Here is a 17,012-nt window from a genome sequence, read left to right as displayed (position 1 = left end):
AAAGGGGCAATGTTTCACTGGTAACATGCTTCACTGTTTCACAGAACACTGCTTCCTAATGTTCGCTGATCTTTCATGCAAGCTATCCACTTCGATAACCAAAAGAAAATGAATAGTTAATGAAGCCCATTTTAGAACAGTTTTTGGACTCTCACAGCAGAGCTGCTGAAAATTTCTGGCATATCTCCGAGGGTTTCTAGCTCCCATGGAATTCTTCCTAGTCTGTGTGATTTTGGCACAAGGAACAAATTAGCCGGTGTTAAACTAAGCTCAGAACCTACCTCTTTTCTTTTGACATTTCAATGAAATACCAGATAGTCTGAGAGGTGTGGGTACAACAGCAGAAGCAATTAAGATGTAATTATGAACCTGTATAGTTGATAACTAGCAAGGAAACCCAAGAATTAACAAAACTTAGTCACCAGTTTTAGGGTGGCTGGTGTTTGTGCGTACATATTTTGCCATATACAAAGACCCAATGGAGAACACTTGGAGAGGTCAGCACAAGAATTTCAAGGAGTCTGTAAGCTTTTGTGCTGAGTTCCCCTCCTCCATTTTCCAAAACTAAGTCACTGAAGGACTACGTTTTTCACTTAATACTATCTCAGACTGTAGGGCTGAAGGCTGCCAAGTTTCAAATCTCAATGGAAAGATATGCCCTTAAACAAGCCAAGACCAGACACTTGTAGGGTCCCCACATGGTTACCAAAAGCACAGTTCATCACACAGACACATAAACCAGAGGTTATAACATAAATCCCCTTCATGCAAGCAAACATCTGTTTTCTACTGGGAAAGAGGACAATAGGACGAAATCACAGAGCATATGGGTGTGTTCTGCCTACTGGTTAGAAGAGTATCTCTGCCAGCTCAAGAAAGAAGCAATGGCTCTGTGTCTCTGGATGTTTACACAAGTCATTTGTGCCTAAACAGGAGACCTCTCTCCACGGTCCACCTCCATGTCTTCCTAGTATTGTAGGATAAAAGCACTGCATAGTCATCTGTTGAGATCAGAAACTGTAATTCTTAAAAAAGCATCCACTTCTGGGATCCCTACTGCTGTAAAATCCACTGTCAGTGGGTCATTTCATGGAATATAAGATGCGACTAGCCATTAAAAATCCCCCACTCTTGGTCTAAGGCACTTGTCATTTTGTTACTGACTGTTCTGACAGATGGTGCCCCATCAGCAATGCATCGTCCCCAGACAATCCCCATGCAGTGGTGTTCGTTAATGAAGCCAGTTCACGTTATAAACGACTGTGCTGCCAGCAACACAAAATGTGCTGTTGTCATCTGTGGATGTGGATGGTGTGAATTATGGAAGCTCACACATGGGAGTAAAATAACATCTTCCCTTTAACCCCTTCGAAAACAAGCACTACCAAGCCCACCATCATCAATCATGGTGTTATTACATCCCTTTCTCCACCCTTATTCACACTTTTACGTCCAGCCCTGAGTTGTGGTATGCGTTGCCCTGTACCTCTTTTGCGCCTGGCAGGCTTCGCTTCCTCTTTAAGCCAAAGCCCTTCTTTACTTATACGTAGCCTGGATATGTCCCTGCTCTGAACTCATCTCAGACCTTTTGATTTCAATTGTTTCTTCGTGTGCAGAATTGAGTGAGACATTTAAAAGCAAAAGAAATACTTTGGATAGCAAGATACAGCTTTGCCTCTTCAGACTTTTGAATCCAAAGTCAAAGCTGAGAGCTGGAAGAGAAGGTTTCAGGCCTCAGAAAACTTTGGCATCAATCTAACACTTCCTCTTTGTTCTGCCCGGTTGGACACTTACTGTAAACAGCTGCAGAGTACTGCGACTCACAGCCTTGGGGTGGGGGAAAGTGATTCACTTCTGTCTGGCTCTGGGAGCTTCATGGCCCGTGCACGTACCAGGTACCAGATTGAACAGTGCAAGCTGAATAAGGAGTGAGCAACTGTTTGTCGGTGTTGTGTCCTTCCTTGTCACTTTGAGGCCTATGAGGAACACTGAGCACACACTGGCCTGAACACTTCCTTCACCCAGACCTCGCATCAAAGCAAAACACATATTCAAGACAGGTTTCCAACCTACACTACATGGAAAAATCTTTATGGCAGTGTATCTCAAGGCCACATATCCAGTCTAAAGTAAGTCATAGCAGATTCTGGAAATTGCCGCTTTTTCCTCGCTGTAGATAGAACTGTAACAGTTGTCAGCAAAACTTTCCAGCAATTCTAGGGGCCTCTGGATATGGAATTATTTCATGTTCTTCACCCAGTTTTCCGTCAGCAAAGGGAGTTTCTGGGCACAGCAGGCTCTTTTTGAGCAGAACAGCTGAACAAAAAACACATGTCATAAAGCTGAAACAGAAGTTACAGCATCATCAGCATACATATATGTGAAGTGTTCTTTCATACCGATTGATCTATACAAGTGTGAATCCAAATGCACGTGCTTCCCTTAGGCTAGTCATAGGGACTGAGGAAGCAACTTCCATGGTTCACGTAAGTGAACTTCCACAGTTCACTTACTCTCCCAGAACCTGCCTTGAGGAGACACTATTTTCCTCTGCTGTTTCTCCACAAGACTGACACTTTCTTTGATAGAAAAGAAGCACAATTATACATATTCCATCACTTTATGGGTATGTGGTAATTTATGTGGGTCAGATGCATGCTGGCTCTGACAGCACACTTTAGAGGCACCTACAGATGCCTGGACAGGGCTTTCCAGATTCAAGTTGCTCTGATGACATGGAGGGTGGGGTTCATCTCATTTAACTTCGGGTGCCCAAAAGCTAAGCACCTAATGCAAGATAGTCATCAAGATTCCTGTTGTAGGCTATGGAGGCAGAGAGGAACAACCAGAGGGTAATTTATCCCATCTAGGATTGTTGGAACAGAGGACGTACGTATCTGAGACCTTCCAAAGCCCTCATCTGTCCCCACTGCCTAGAGTGACAGCCTGTATCACAAGCTTAGACTGAATTCCTATGTTCTCAACAATTAAAAAGAGGTGAGGTGAATCTTGCCCAGATGACGTGGTGGTTTCCTGAGCAATAGTTGCAAGTGAACAAAACCCTTGAGCCCTTGGCAGGACTTCTGGTCCTGTGTGCATAAGTGCTGCTAGCTGCCAGATCATGTTGCAAATGCGCTTGGAAGTTGTAATGAGTGCTGGTGTGAATAGAAAAGCTCCACAGCTGCTTTGTATGTATAACACAGAAGTGGGTAGCAAAACCCAGACAGGCAGGACTCCTGGGTAAAGGAGAGACCCACCTCTGTCCATGTTGTGCCATTTCAATAGCTCTGCGAGCAGGGACTGGGGAGCCGCCATCTGTAACACTGAGAACCTCCATCGACTTCCTTTCTGGCCGCCGCTTCCCATGCCTGTTCAGCATTGGGGAGTCCACACGCTTCCTGGGGGGATCTTTATGAAAAGAAAATGCTGTCAGCTGAATTCGGCTGTGACTTACCTCAAACAGGTTGGTTAAAATCCTCTCTCAACAATCTACTCTCGCACCTCTCCTGCAGAGACAGATATCTTCGTGATGGAGATGAACATTTGCACTCTCTCCCTTCTTCCAAATTTGCAAACATTAAGACAAAAGTTGCAATCCGTCTACAGAGAGAAGGAGCCCTGCTACTGCCCTGAATGTACAAGCACTGTAAAATAAAGGTACAACTATAGCATAGCTTACAGAAATTACCTTACAAAGCTGATAACAGTAATAACAAGATGACAGCATGGGCTATAGCACAAGCTGTTAGCCAGAGTACAAGCCATCTAGGGACCCTGTATATGTACTCGGGTTGCTAGAGCTCGCCTTCGATGTCCCTGCTAGCTAGATTAAATGTGACACAGAGACATGAGTACACTCTCAACTCAGAATTGCATTCGCCTCTGAATACATACACTTTTTTTGCATCTTTAAGATTAGATTTCAGGTTTTCCCTGCTGCTTTATATTTTTCCTCCTTCAGCATTACAAATTAAACATGCTTGTCTACCTGAGATGAATCTCCAATGAGAGCTACTAAAATTCATCTCTCATCATACAGCTTTTACTGCTATAGTAACTGAAGTGCTTTATGCTTTTTATTGTGCAACATTTCTATGAGGTATTGAAGTGCTACTTTCACTTTGCAGAGTGAAAACTGAGGTATAAAAATGAGACATTTAAAGGCAATTCATTCCTAAAGGTGCTGACAAACATTTACTGAGGTTCTGAGGAGCACCTATATTGCTCTGAGAAGATTCTTTAGATACCAAACTGCACTGCATAAAGTGCTCCTAGGTGAGTAGGTAACCATACACACCTCCATGGTGAAGCAGGGAACCAAATGCAGACCTGCTGAGATGTTTTATTACCAACATCTCTCATGGCATCAAAACAGTAAAAAGAAGGAAGGCAGAAAAAAATACAGAAGGAATTTCTTTTCTTTGGTTGGGCTATTTCAGTTCCCTGCCTCTATTTATAGCCACATTTTTAAATTTAGTGGAGGGTGACCACCTGTAAAAAAAAGTTAGAAAGAAGATCACAGTGCCCAGCCCCTAAGGCTTCTTCCCCTGCCAGGATTCCTTTGTAAAATCAGTAATATTGCATTTGACAATTCTACCTCTACTGCCTAGTGTGATGGTATGATTTGTATTATCCTGCCCTCCTCATGTCGCCCATCTACTTGCTTGTTCTCTCTCTCACATTATGTTTTTTAGAACAAGATCCCTTTAAGGCAGGGCTTATTCTTGAAAAAATGAGTATGAGCAAAGATGGTTCAAATGCAAATGGGCTAGTGATAACAACTGACCCCATTACTGTACAAATCAAATATTCTTTGTATTAATAGTAATAATTTTCCTGTTTAAAATTAATTAGAAAAACAGCAGTTCTATCTCACTCCATTTCAAACTACATCCAGTAATAAAAAGGTAGCATAAAATACTAGTAGGGGTAATGACCTCCAAATTAAGAAAGATATATAGTGCATAAAGTTAAGGGAAAAACAAAGGGAGATAAACCTAATAAAGCAGTTATACTGGGTGACTTCCAGTTATACTGGGTGACTTCAGCTGCATGCATATAAGTGGTCAAAAGTAATCTGGGACAAGGTTTAGACATTTCAAACTCCTGCTTCTTCAAACAAGTTCAAAGAATGAGAAAAGATTTATCCCACAGGACAACTGCTGGTATCAGAAGTATGACTAGAGCCAAGTAACACAGATCATGACAATTTAATTACGTTTGGTATCAACAACAGAGAGTTGATACAAGTTTTGCAGAGGGATACCAGACATTAGAAAGGAAGGTGGAAGACTGCAATTTAAAAGAAAGGAAAAAGAAGGAAGAAGAAGAAAGCAGTTAATGTCAAAGGAATGGAGATGAGTAAGCTCAGACTACATCAATGTTAGTTAAGAATAGAGTCCAAACATGAAAGATGGGAAAAGGTAAGAAAATTTTTTTATGAACGGACATTTTAAAAGGCAATTTGATCCAAGCATGTTCAAAACAGAAGATTAGCAAATGGAAATTCAGCAGAGTGACACTTAAAAAAGTGACAGGCCAAATATAAGTTGGACATTAAAAGAGAGGTAAGAAGAAATTTAAAGAGGAATTAGCTAAAGACTTGAATAACAGTGTTTTGTACAGCCATCAGAAAGAGAAAGCTTGAGAGAAGGACAGTAGCCAGAGGGAACATGAAGGAATCAACAAAACAATTAAGGAGGAGAAGGATGTTGCTAACAAGCTAAATGGTTCTTTTATATCAGTCCTTGCTGCTTAAGATGCTGGAAGATACTGATTTCCAATCTATATTTTAAACTATCAAAGAGGGAGACTAAGCAAAAAGAGCAGGTGGTGAAAGACACCAATAAAATCAACAACAGCAATTCACAAAGCACAAAGGTGTGATGGAAAATACATCCAGAAGCTTGCATGACTGTGGTTGAGTTTCTAATAAAGGTATTTGATTCCTCTTTAAAATTGGCTACAATTCTATACTAGACATGGTTGAGGGTAGCAAGTATTGTACATATTTCTTAAAAGAATCTGAGTAAGAAATGACAGGGTACTCAGTCTGCCATCATTGTCAAGTCTAAAGATACTGAAGAAATAGTTAATTACACAGCCATCCTGCCATAAAGACTAAAGTGGTGTCATATAAAAGCAGTAAAAGATTTTGCAGAAGCACATGAATTAAAACCAGGAAAACCTCCGGTGTTTGCCCTTCTCTTCTTGAATCTCTGGAATTATTTCATATGGGAAAATAAGTCCCAGTCTGGACCTGTGATAATTTTGGGGACTCATTTTCATTTTATTTCGTATCAGAGAAGTGAAGCCATTCATAAGGATTTTTACAGAAGAAGAGAGAATTGTATAGGTAATGACCCAATTATAAAGGCATTGATCTGGAAGGTGGGAAATAAAGGTTCAACTTCCAAGTTTGGATGAAGCACCTATATGCTATATGGCTATTCTGGCCCAATCTCTTGTTGTCTGGTTTATTAAGAAACTCAACCCCACAAAAACATTTTCCTCAAGGAGACATCAGTTGACATTCATTCATTTTACTGAGAAGTTTCTCATTTCTATGTTTTCAGGTAAAGAAAATGGACCTGAACTTGAAAGATGGTGAAGGTAGCCCTTCCCTGGCCCTTTGAGAAAGCTTTATATAGCTGAAACATAGAAAAGGGACACCAGAAGAGAGTGCTAGTCTGAGCTGGCCGTATTTTTAGTTGCATCCATCCCTTCTGAGACCTAACATGCAAAGAAAGGAAAAAGCAAAATACTCTGAGATGCACTTTTCTTTTTGGCAAGAGCTCAGGCAATGCACAACTGCCATGAATGTGGTTTCTTCAAGCTGCTATTATTAAATCTGTTATTTTTTCTTTGCTCTTCTTTGTTTGTGCAAGGCCATTGCTAATGGCTAATGATGAGATATTCATCAGAAGCATGATTGCTTTTAATTAAACTTTGCCCCATGTTCTCAGAGATACTGCTGGGAACAGAGGAGGTGGAAACCCCTTGAGGAAGGGGAAATACAACTTACAAACATGCAAAGAATAATTCTCAAAGAGTCTAAAATGTGCAGATGAGGCACAATGATACACTCAGAGTAGTGTTTCCTTGTTGGGGAACATTTTCACTCCTTGTGCAAAAAAAAACCAAACCAAAAGTAAAGCACAGTATTGCAGTTCAAACCATGAAAACACTTTGGCATGTGGAAGAGTGATAGATGATGTATTTAGGGCATAGCTATGTATTCACTGACATGCTGGATATGAAGATTCTAGAGTCACCTTGCTTCTTTTCTTATGACAAAAGCATTTCTAAAACAAGATGATGGTGTCCTTACATTACAGGATAATCTGTTTGAGTCAAAACCTGATTACTAAAGTGCTAGATGACAAACTGCACTGAGCAAGGAACTTTTGAGCACAGGACCTGCAGCTGGCACATCTACTCATCTTCATCAGGATCCCTGCTAACATGCTCTCTGCAGGTCCATCCAGGTAAGAGTTTAAAAATTACTGTGTTTACTAAGAATTTCCATCTCTTCCCTGCAAAATTACAGGGCTTGGAGGCTGGAACTTGGATAAGGTAATAATTCAACAGAGTATTAACAAACTTGAAGTTCAATATACCACTGCCCTGTCGGCTCACGAGATTCCAGGCTTTCCAGTGAAAATAAAGAGCACTTCAATTCTAGCCTTTGAAGTGCTGAAATACAATACCTGAAAATCGCAACACTACTATGTAAAAATGCTATTTCAGGGCATTGATAGAAGTGACTAATCCTTTATTAGTTAAACTTTTGTCACTCTGCACAGCAAGAGTCACTTATATAGCTAGTTCCTCAGGGAAGCATTTTTCCTGTTGTTTAGATTAGTGAAGCCCTTGGTGATCAGCAGTACCCTAAAATAACAATGAATAATCTTCAGGAATAAAGTGGTATCACCAGAGCTTTACAGGATATAGAATCCTACTGCATATTAAGCTTTAAAAATCTTTCTAAGATGGTCTAAGATGTATGTACTATAGACATGTATGTAATATCATTCATGCTTTCAACGGTATATATATTTAGCTACAGAAAACAGAATGTGTACATACATAACTCCATAGGGATGCAATGCTACACAGTCTTACTAGCTCAAGTCCAGAAGCAGAATTTCTGCAATACTGCGTGTAGATTAGTAATTAGAAAATTCTGCCACTGGACGACACTGCTTCTAAACCTCATCTGCTTGCATAGATCCAGCTTGTGGGTTCACATGATATTTTTAAAGATCTGGTTCAAGACCAACTTGGATGTTTCTGCACTGTGAGACAGACATGTCCTGAAAAATTAAGCCTTCGAGTTTAATCACAGAACAGACCTGCCTGCCTCACACCAAGAGTTCTCACCAATGATGTACACCATTTCAGTGGGATGGTAACAGTGATGCTAGGATATGGGCATATATTTAAAAAAAAAAAAAAAGTGAAGAGGAATTAGTTGAGATGTGTTCATGGTGATAGAGGCCATATCTGTAGTACCTATTTCATTTCTAGGGGGAAGATCCTCATCTTCATGACTAGGATACCTCTCCTTCCGGTCAAGCAGAAGAAAATAAATCATTTTCTCTTGGTTTTCTCTGAAAAAAAAAAGAAGAAAAATCTTTAAATCTGAAGAGAGAAAAGCATCAACATGTAGATAAACCCTTCTCAACGAACAAACAGCTACAGTTATTCTAAATAACCTGGAAATGGTCATGTACCTGCCAGCTAGATACACGACCAACAAAGCTTTTAGAGAATCTTGCTGTCTCCAACAAGCAGCTAGTGAGAAAAGGAAATACGATTCCCACGTTACACACACAGAACAGAGGCACAGGACAGATGAGGTAACGTCCACAGAAAGTCCAAACCAAGGGTGGCAGTAAGACAGGTCTCCTGAGCCTCTAAGTGCTCTTTCCACTATGTTTCTCTCTTAACACCTCGGGAAATACACCATCTCTCAGGTGTAAACTTGAAATAAATAAAAATTTGCCAACAAAAGCATATCCAACACAAATAAGAGCAATGATACCTCCCCATTTGGACTGCATGGCTCATCTTTTGATGAAGTGACCTTGCCTGGCAGCAAAGGGAAGAGACAGCACCATGCCTCCATTGCTGGTCACGCTGTGAGCTTCTGACACATGGTGAAATAAAGGCTCAGTGCTTGCTCCCAACAGCTGACTAGCAAATGAGCAGCCAGAAGGTGAGAAGTTGCTACTGATCCCTCACAGTGAGATACATGGTGAAGTGATCTCTAATTTTCCCCAGGTTCATAAGCATCCCAGCCCATGGACACCCAACTGGTATTAAGACTGAGCAAGTGCTTACTCTTCCGACAACAAGTCCTGTAAGAGTTTGTTTCGGTCACGGAAGCAGCCTAACGAGTGCATGCTATCTAACACGTCTGGATCAATATCCTCCAAGGAAGGGAGAGAACGAATCTGCACCTTTCGAGGGATTGGTTGCTCTGGTTCTGGCTCGTTCTTACCCCCTCTGCAGAGGAAAGAAGAGGAGAGAGAGAAAGGGGGGAGGGAAAGAAGGAGAGAAAAGAAACATGAGTCACAAATGAACCTGTACTCTGAAACACAGCCTGCAGCAACAGATGGAAATAGCTTGTTAAATTCCCACTGAGAGACCAGAGCTCACAACCAGACAGATATTCTTTTCAGAAGAAACCACTGTGAAGGCTGAGAGTGACCAGCACCTTGTGGATTTGGGTCTTTAATGAGAAATGTCTGCATTCAGTTAGAAAGGCAGTAGGAACTTCACTTACCAGTGCCCTCATAATTTAAACAGCTGTTCAGCATCCTAATGCCAAACATTTATAAAACACTACGTGGTTTTAGAGATGCTGTCTCATCAGCAGGTCAGACCTCAGGCTATCAGGCTGAAAACTGCAAGCTGAATGATTCCCTTTCAAAGAACGAATGGTCACTGTTTTTCACCAAACCTGATTACAACTGGCATTGCAGCAGTTCCTTTCTTTCAAGCTTCCAATGTGATTAAGAGACCTTAGTGTTCCAGTCCCCACTTGACACACTTTAAAGGAGTTTTGAGGAAATCAGGCTGTTTATATACACGCCCAAATACAACAATCTCTGCTTCTCTTTGGACATGCAAATTTGAAAATCGTGGCCCAAGCCTGATGCCCGAGGTCAGTGGCAGACCTAGGAATAAACCATTAGCAGTAGAGCATATTACTCTTTTAAAAGTAGTTAACACAGGCTTCCTGCATAATTATCTCATCCCATTCACTACACTCAGGAAATATTGATTATTCACTGCAATTAAAGGCCCTGACTGTAAGAAACAGGCCAAGGTGTCAGGGTATCTATAACTGACTGAATGATATATATTGCAGGCACTCTGAATATCGTTTGATTTTGTTTAGGTAGGCAGCAAGCAATTTATGTAAACTCTATCCACCCAAAGGGGTGGGTTTGGCGGTGGTAGTATTTTGGTTGGAGAAACTGTCTACCCTGAACATTTGCTATTTCTCAATGGATGCTTTGTGTGATGTTGAAGTTCTCCTACTTTGCGGGTGAGGTCCTTCCTTGCTTTTATGTGATGTAAATGTGTGACTGTTGGGTCCGGGCTCCCAGGGTGGGCAAAAGGAATCAGGAATATTTAAACTGCATCAGATGTCAGTGTTTGCTGGTTATGGGGCTGTGTTTGGGCAAGACATTCTTCCTTTTGATTATGGCAGAAATAAGATGAACACAACTTGCGAACTTACAAAACTTAAAATGTTCTGGGCTAAGATGTGAGCTATCTACACAGAAAAAGGAGCTCCAATTCAAATGCACCTATTTTTTCTTGGGTAAGTTAGAAAGCAACTCTGGTAGGATCATACACATGAGCTCAAGGTCTCAGCTAGTGCACAAAAAAGAGAGCCAATGCAGATTATCTCCTCCAATGTCAGAAGGCAATACTAAGTCATTGCAGCCAGGGGTCTGATGCTGGGACAGGATAGTTACATGCTACAGCTTAATCACAGGAGTTTGTCGGCTGCTACTTGCATTTTATTTTTAAGCAAATTAAAATGCAGTTGTGAGGCACCTGCTCTGTTAACCATGTTTGTAGGACATCACTTGCAGAAAGACTCCTTGGAAATCTTCGCTTTATCTTCTCTTGAAGCAGTGAAAATGTGCTCAGCCCTTCCTGGATACATGTCATGGAGTCAGACTCTGGTGTATGTTACATGGGTCATGACAACATCGGTCAGATCCCATTTCTCTTACACTGAGCGCTCACACACCCCCTGCTTGGTTTCGTTCAGTTTAGGGAACTGGAAGCAGAATATACAGGACAGAGACAGAATCTGCTCCTTGGGATTCATTCTTGTGTGTTAAACCACTAAAACACAGCTTCTGACGCTTCCCTGGACTCTTGCAGAAGTGTCTATGTCCTCTGTAATGACACCATGATCCTGAATCTAAGGGCTAGATTCAAAAATCCTTGTTCAACTAAAGAAAAATCTTATTCCTTGAGTGCCCTGTCTTTAAAAGGTAGCTCCTCCTACCTCTTCGGATCAGCATCTAGCTCTCAGCAAGTAATAAGCAATGATTAGATCATAACCTTAAAGCTAGCGATGACCTTGTCATTGAGATAAATTCTTGCAGGTTGGAGCTTTGAACAGCAGCTGAGTGGTTTTGGTTTTTAATGATCTGGAGTTCACTTTTAAAAAGTATTGACTCAATTAATCAGTCATTATGTTACAATCAGATGTCCTTAAGATAATTTAAAGAGATTAGAAAGAATTAATGGTTTTGAAAATTTCCAGAAAATCTGGGTTTCCTACAAGTGGCCAGTAGGTCGAGGGAGGTCATTCTCCCCCTCTACTCTGCACTGCTGAGGCCACAACTGGAATACTGTGTCCAGTTTTGGGCTCCCCAGTTCAAGAGGGACAGGGAACTGCTGGAGAGAATGCAGCGAAGGGCAACTAAAGTGACTGAGGGACTGAAGCATCTCCCTTATCAGGAAAGGCTGAGAGAGCTGGGACTCTTTAGCCTGAAGAAGAGAAGGCTGAGGGGAGACCTTATTATGGCATACAAGTATCTAAAGAGTGGCTTGAAGGAGCATGGAGCCAGACTCTTTTCAATGGTTCCCAGCGACAGGACGAGGGGTAATGGGCACAAGTTGGAACATAGGAAGTTCTGTTCAAATACATGGAAAAACTTCTTTACGGTTCGGGTGGCAGAGCACTGGCACAGGCTGCCCAGGGAGGGTGTGGAGTCCCCTTCTCTGGAGATTTTCAATACCTGCCTGGATGCAGTCCTGAGTAATGTGCTCTAGGCAATCCTGCTTTAGCAGGGGAGTTGGACTAGATGATCTCTAGAGGTCCCTTCCAACTCTGAAGATTCCACAATTCTGTGATTCCGTGAAGTTGCCGTAGTCTACAGGAGAATATCACTTGCAAGCTTCTTTTATATCCATCACCTTGGGAGCCAGTTCTAGAGAGCACAGCTTGCCGTCTTCAGCGCACTGAAAAGTGGCTTTTCTTTATGCCCTGCACCTGGTCAGCCTCAGACATAGTCAGGAATTTTCACACCTCCTCATCAGGTACAAGCAAAATCTGCAAAGTGGCGCCTCGTCATTTGGCAATGCAATTCAGCGCTTCAGGAAATGAAAATCACCGGGTCTGGGCTGTGATTGGCATGACTCTATTGCCTGTTCCATTCTCAGTCTAGCAGAGAGTGACAAATTTGTTGCATTTCAGCCCACATAGACATCAAACAATGTCACACAATGAATACTGCAAATCACGTATATTTTTTAAAGGCTCGCATGAATGTAATTGCTGCTTTAAAACCCATCCTCTTTTGTGAGGATCGGTGCATACAATGGCTTCAATTCCGGAGCAGGGCAGACTTTTTCAGTCTCTCCATGAAATTCCCTCGTGAATCTCACCAAGATGCACATTTGCATCAGTGCAAAGCAAAGCAGAACCGGTACAGTTATTCATTTTCTGATTTTAGTAAATTTGGTACCTTCACAATTAGGACAATAACTCAGTGTTACAGGAGTATGTATTTACCATAATAGCTAATTTTATTTGCCCTCTTGCTTTATTAAAAAAATGTGAAAATAACTGCTGTTTATTTGCTGATTTATGATAACCTGCACTTGAGATAAAAATAAATGATTTCAATTAAAAAGGCTTAAAAAACCTCACTGAATTAATTTGGGTGGGAGAGCAAGAAGAACTGGAGGTTGGTGATGAAAGGTTTCTCTTTCGTTCCTTTTTTCCTTTTTTTAGGCTTGTGAATCACGATTTCAACTTTCAAGACCTCTTTCTCTGTCTGCCTAGTCTGCAATTAAATCTCTTCCTCAGTTTTACAGTAGTCTTAATGTTTATTTGAAGAATTAAGTGAAATCACTTATATGTTCTAAGTACAACTTTCAGGTCAGTAACCTACATATGACAAAGCATGAAGATTTTACATAGAATAGTAGTGTTACATGCCATAAAGAAAAAATTAAGGATGTGAGCAAAAGAGGCACAGAGTAAAAAAAACACTTGTAACCCCTCCTTCTCTGTCAGCATCAATATTTCCAGGCAAAATGAATGCAAAGAGGCTATGAGACATTACCAGATGAAAGCAGTTGAGTTTTGGAGGTGGCAGGGTTATTCATAGACTAAACTTAGCCAAAGGAGGTTAACCTCCTTAGGTCAATCCATGGCCAGTATAGAGAAAATGAGAAACAAACTCATTAAAAAAGCTATTTTGAGTAGAAACTTTGTTTTAGGCAATCTGAACAGACTTCTGGAAGAGCCTTTCTCTTCCTGCATTGACTACGCTGAGAGTCTAGGGGAGACTTGCTTTTGCAAAACTCAGTTTTTACTTCTGAAAACAGCCTCAGATGCTATTTTTATTGGGGTAAAAAACTGTTTACTGTGTCAATCATCAGAGTCTGACCTTCACCATGAAGTACATGAAAATGTTCAAACACTTATGTCTGCAAAGAAAAAAAATCTTCAAATTCTAAATCCAGAATAAAGTAACGAAATAACACCTGCCCAATTGTACATGTGAGCCTGGAACAACAGTCTTCTGAAAACTTCCAGGAAAAAATCTTGAGGAGGGTTAGAATAATAATATAAGTGATCAATGACATTTCAGTTTTTCCCTATTACATTTCTAATCAAAGCACAGAGAAAGTCAGGTGATTTCATTCCATGAAGAAACAGAGGGGATCAGCTGATGTAAACAGCATTTACTTCTGGAATTTCTAGTGAGACATTATAGGAGGGTTACTTCAGAAATTACAATTAAAGATTTCCCCCCTCCATTTCTCCTACATATATCCATGAGAGTTTAAAAAACCAAATACCTGAAGCAAACAACACTCCAGTCCTTCTTTGGTTTAAAAAGGTGCCATGTAAACTGGTAACTGTAGAGACCATGAAAAAGCTTTGGGCAGAGTGCTGCCACCATTTCAGGTGAACTAAGAAAAAAACATGTTATTCAACCAACTGTTGAATGCCCTCAGGTCCTATCGAAGTCCGATAATCCAGAAGTGAACATTGCCCATAAGACAGAATTAAAGAAAACAAATGACAGGCTTAAATATCAGTTCATATCATTCTCAAGTATTTCCCAAGAGCAATGATAGGATTATGAAGACAGGACTTTCCTTATCACCCACCTGGGGAACCTGTAGCTATGCTGACCCCGAGAAGCATGTACCAAAGCATCATTTCCTTGTTTAATATATGAAGCATTCTCCTTAGTTTGATTAGGTTATCATGAGTATAAAAAAAAATATGTTATTTACTTAGGTTTCTTGAAATACTATTAAGGCTCCACAAAGTGCAAGGTCACTTTTAAAAGCCATCAATCTTCCCTATCCCCAAACCACTAGACAAGCAGGTACTTTTCTCACAGACCTCCTGTTTCACTGTCAAGACTGCTGCTTTTAATCAAGTCACAGAACTACTCTCACATCAACAGGTTACAAGGTCAGAAGCAGCCTCTTAGCTTGCTGTGAAGAAGAAGTAGGGATTATGAGACAGAAAAGCTCTTGCTCACAGGTGCTTACTTATCAATATCATCATTTTTGTTTCTACTTCAGAGAAAAGCCGAGATGACAAGAAGGACCAAACGAAAGCTTTCTTGTGAAGAAGGTATTACAAGGGATTGTCTGCAGCACTTGGATAGCAAACTAAATATGTCTGTTAGTTGGGGTTTTTTTTTGCTGATCATTTGCAGGTATCTGTTTAACACAGCAAGTAGCTGAACTGGACGTCTTATTTCAAACAATTGTTAGCCAGTGTATAAAAAGTTCCTGGCTTGATATATATATACATATATATGTGATATTATATGAGTAGCAAAGGGAAAAAACCCCAAAACACTAGATGTCTTTCTGTTCTCTTCCCCTTTCTCCACCTGTGTGAAGGCTGCACTCAAACTTCAGTCTCTCTCTTCAGAGATGACTACAATATAAGCTTCTGTAACAGAACCAATAATGAATGCACACAAAAGGGAATTTAAAAAAGTGGTACTCACATATACCATATGTGTTTCTGAATATGTTCTAGCTGTAAAGGAAAAGAAAACAAGGAATTAGTGCTGTAAAACAGAAAAGGTAACTCCATAAAACATCCTTATTCAAGGCTTATTCAAGTAAGTCCAACATTCCAGATATGGATCTGTGCAAACAACAGGAACTTTATGCTGCGTAGAGAGTATGTCCATCCTCGCACAGCCCACTGGAAATGAGACTGTAATTCTGGACATAAGAAATCAGTAAGGAGCAAATCCCAGGAAAATGAGTACGTACAAGGCTTCACAGGCAAGTGTTGTTTTGTCAATTTAAGTTTTTCCCTTCCTAAGCCCTCTATAACCCAACCAAAGCTAACAAACTGCTCCTTTCTGTATGGGCATAATAGCTGATTCTTTACACCTAAAGTTCATTTCTAGTTTTGCTTTGGAAAAAGGGCGACAAATAGGAGGAAAGGAAACAGGTTCAAATAAATAATGTGAATAAACAAAATAAATTGTGCATGTGTGACATGACCTTCTGCCAGGACCCATTCTTGATTTGCTTCACATTTGTTATTAAAATCTAGAGACCAAGTAGAGTAAGGTTCTATGTCAAAATAATACCATTTATTGTTCCAGTACCTGAACACCAGACTGCAAATTTCTTTTACTTCCCTCTCTCCCGTTCCACACATGAGCATTTTACTATGTAATGAAGGACTGATCAAAGCTGAACAGTGGCCTTGTCCACCTATGGAAGGCAGATCCCAGTAAATGTTACGTGATGACCATGTTTTCCACAAGTATGGGGAAAAGAAAGTAACACCCCTTTTCCAAGAGAAACTTTTAACAGTAGAGTGAACAAACTTTTCATATGACGTACTTACAGCAGAACCTTGCTAATCTGTTTTTTTTTGTCAAGCATCATCACAGTAGAAAAGAACTTTTCTAGATGCTATGCAGACAATATTTCTCGTATTCCTCATTATGAAGCACCTTTGTACATACAGAACAATACGCACACTCACTGCACACAGGCTTGCGTTTGTGCAACACACAGGTGAGAGGCAGGGGAGAGCTGGAAGGAAACTCAAGTGCTAACGGCTCTAAGATGAAATCACAGACCCATTAAACTGGTCAGGAAGAACGGAGACAGCTGTCCTGTTCTTATTACTTTCCACTTCAATTCCCGAATAATAAGAATCAGAGAGAAAAAAAAAAAAAGAAAAAAGAAGAGAGGAATGGACAAACAACAAAATCTCAGAGATAGAAAGTAGGTGTTTGCTACAGAGAGCAAGGAATCGGAGACCTCTGTGCTGTGGAACAACAGCTCTGTGCCTGGGAAACCAGGAAGGTATGAGGTCGGCTCTATATGAGATCATTTTTTAAGTGAGACAGCTTTTCCTGAAAACAAAGAAACAAGGGAATGCAGCTTAGGAAAGCATGACAGGAGGCTGGAGGGATCAGTATGAGAGACAAACAGCCTCCTTTAAAACCAAGGTATCA

General features: G+C 40.6%; 1 protein-coding gene across 3 annotated transcripts in view; it reads right to left on the bottom strand.

Annotated features, from left to right (window-relative positions):
• The window catches only part of BRSK2 (BR serine/threonine kinase 2), a 330,924-nt gene that overhangs the window by 46,805 nt on the left and 267,107 nt on the right, over positions 1 to 17,012 (bottom strand). For all 3 annotated transcript variants that reach the window (XM_009891984.1, XM_009891982.1, XM_009891983.1), the window contains exons 9-12: positions 15,531 to 15,562; positions 9,346 to 9,510; positions 8,515 to 8,612; positions 3,258 to 3,408 (exon numbers count right to left, since the gene is read on the bottom strand). In XM_009891984.1, the coding sequence (XP_009890286.1) occupies positions 3,258 to 3,408; positions 8,515 to 8,612; positions 9,346 to 9,510; positions 15,531 to 15,562 (446 nt within the window). The remainder of the gene's footprint in view (positions 1 to 3,257; positions 3,409 to 8,514; positions 8,613 to 9,345; positions 9,511 to 15,530; positions 15,563 to 17,012) is intronic.

The sequence above is a fragment of the Charadrius vociferus genome, unplaced genomic scaffold (assembly GCF_000708025.1).
Source record: "Charadrius vociferus isolate BGI_N301 unplaced genomic scaffold, ASM70802v2 scaffold179, whole genome shotgun sequence".
Classification (NCBI taxonomy): domain Eukaryota; kingdom Metazoa; phylum Chordata; class Aves; order Charadriiformes; family Charadriidae; genus Charadrius; species Charadrius vociferus.
This window is presented reverse-complemented; position numbering and strand designations above follow the sequence as displayed.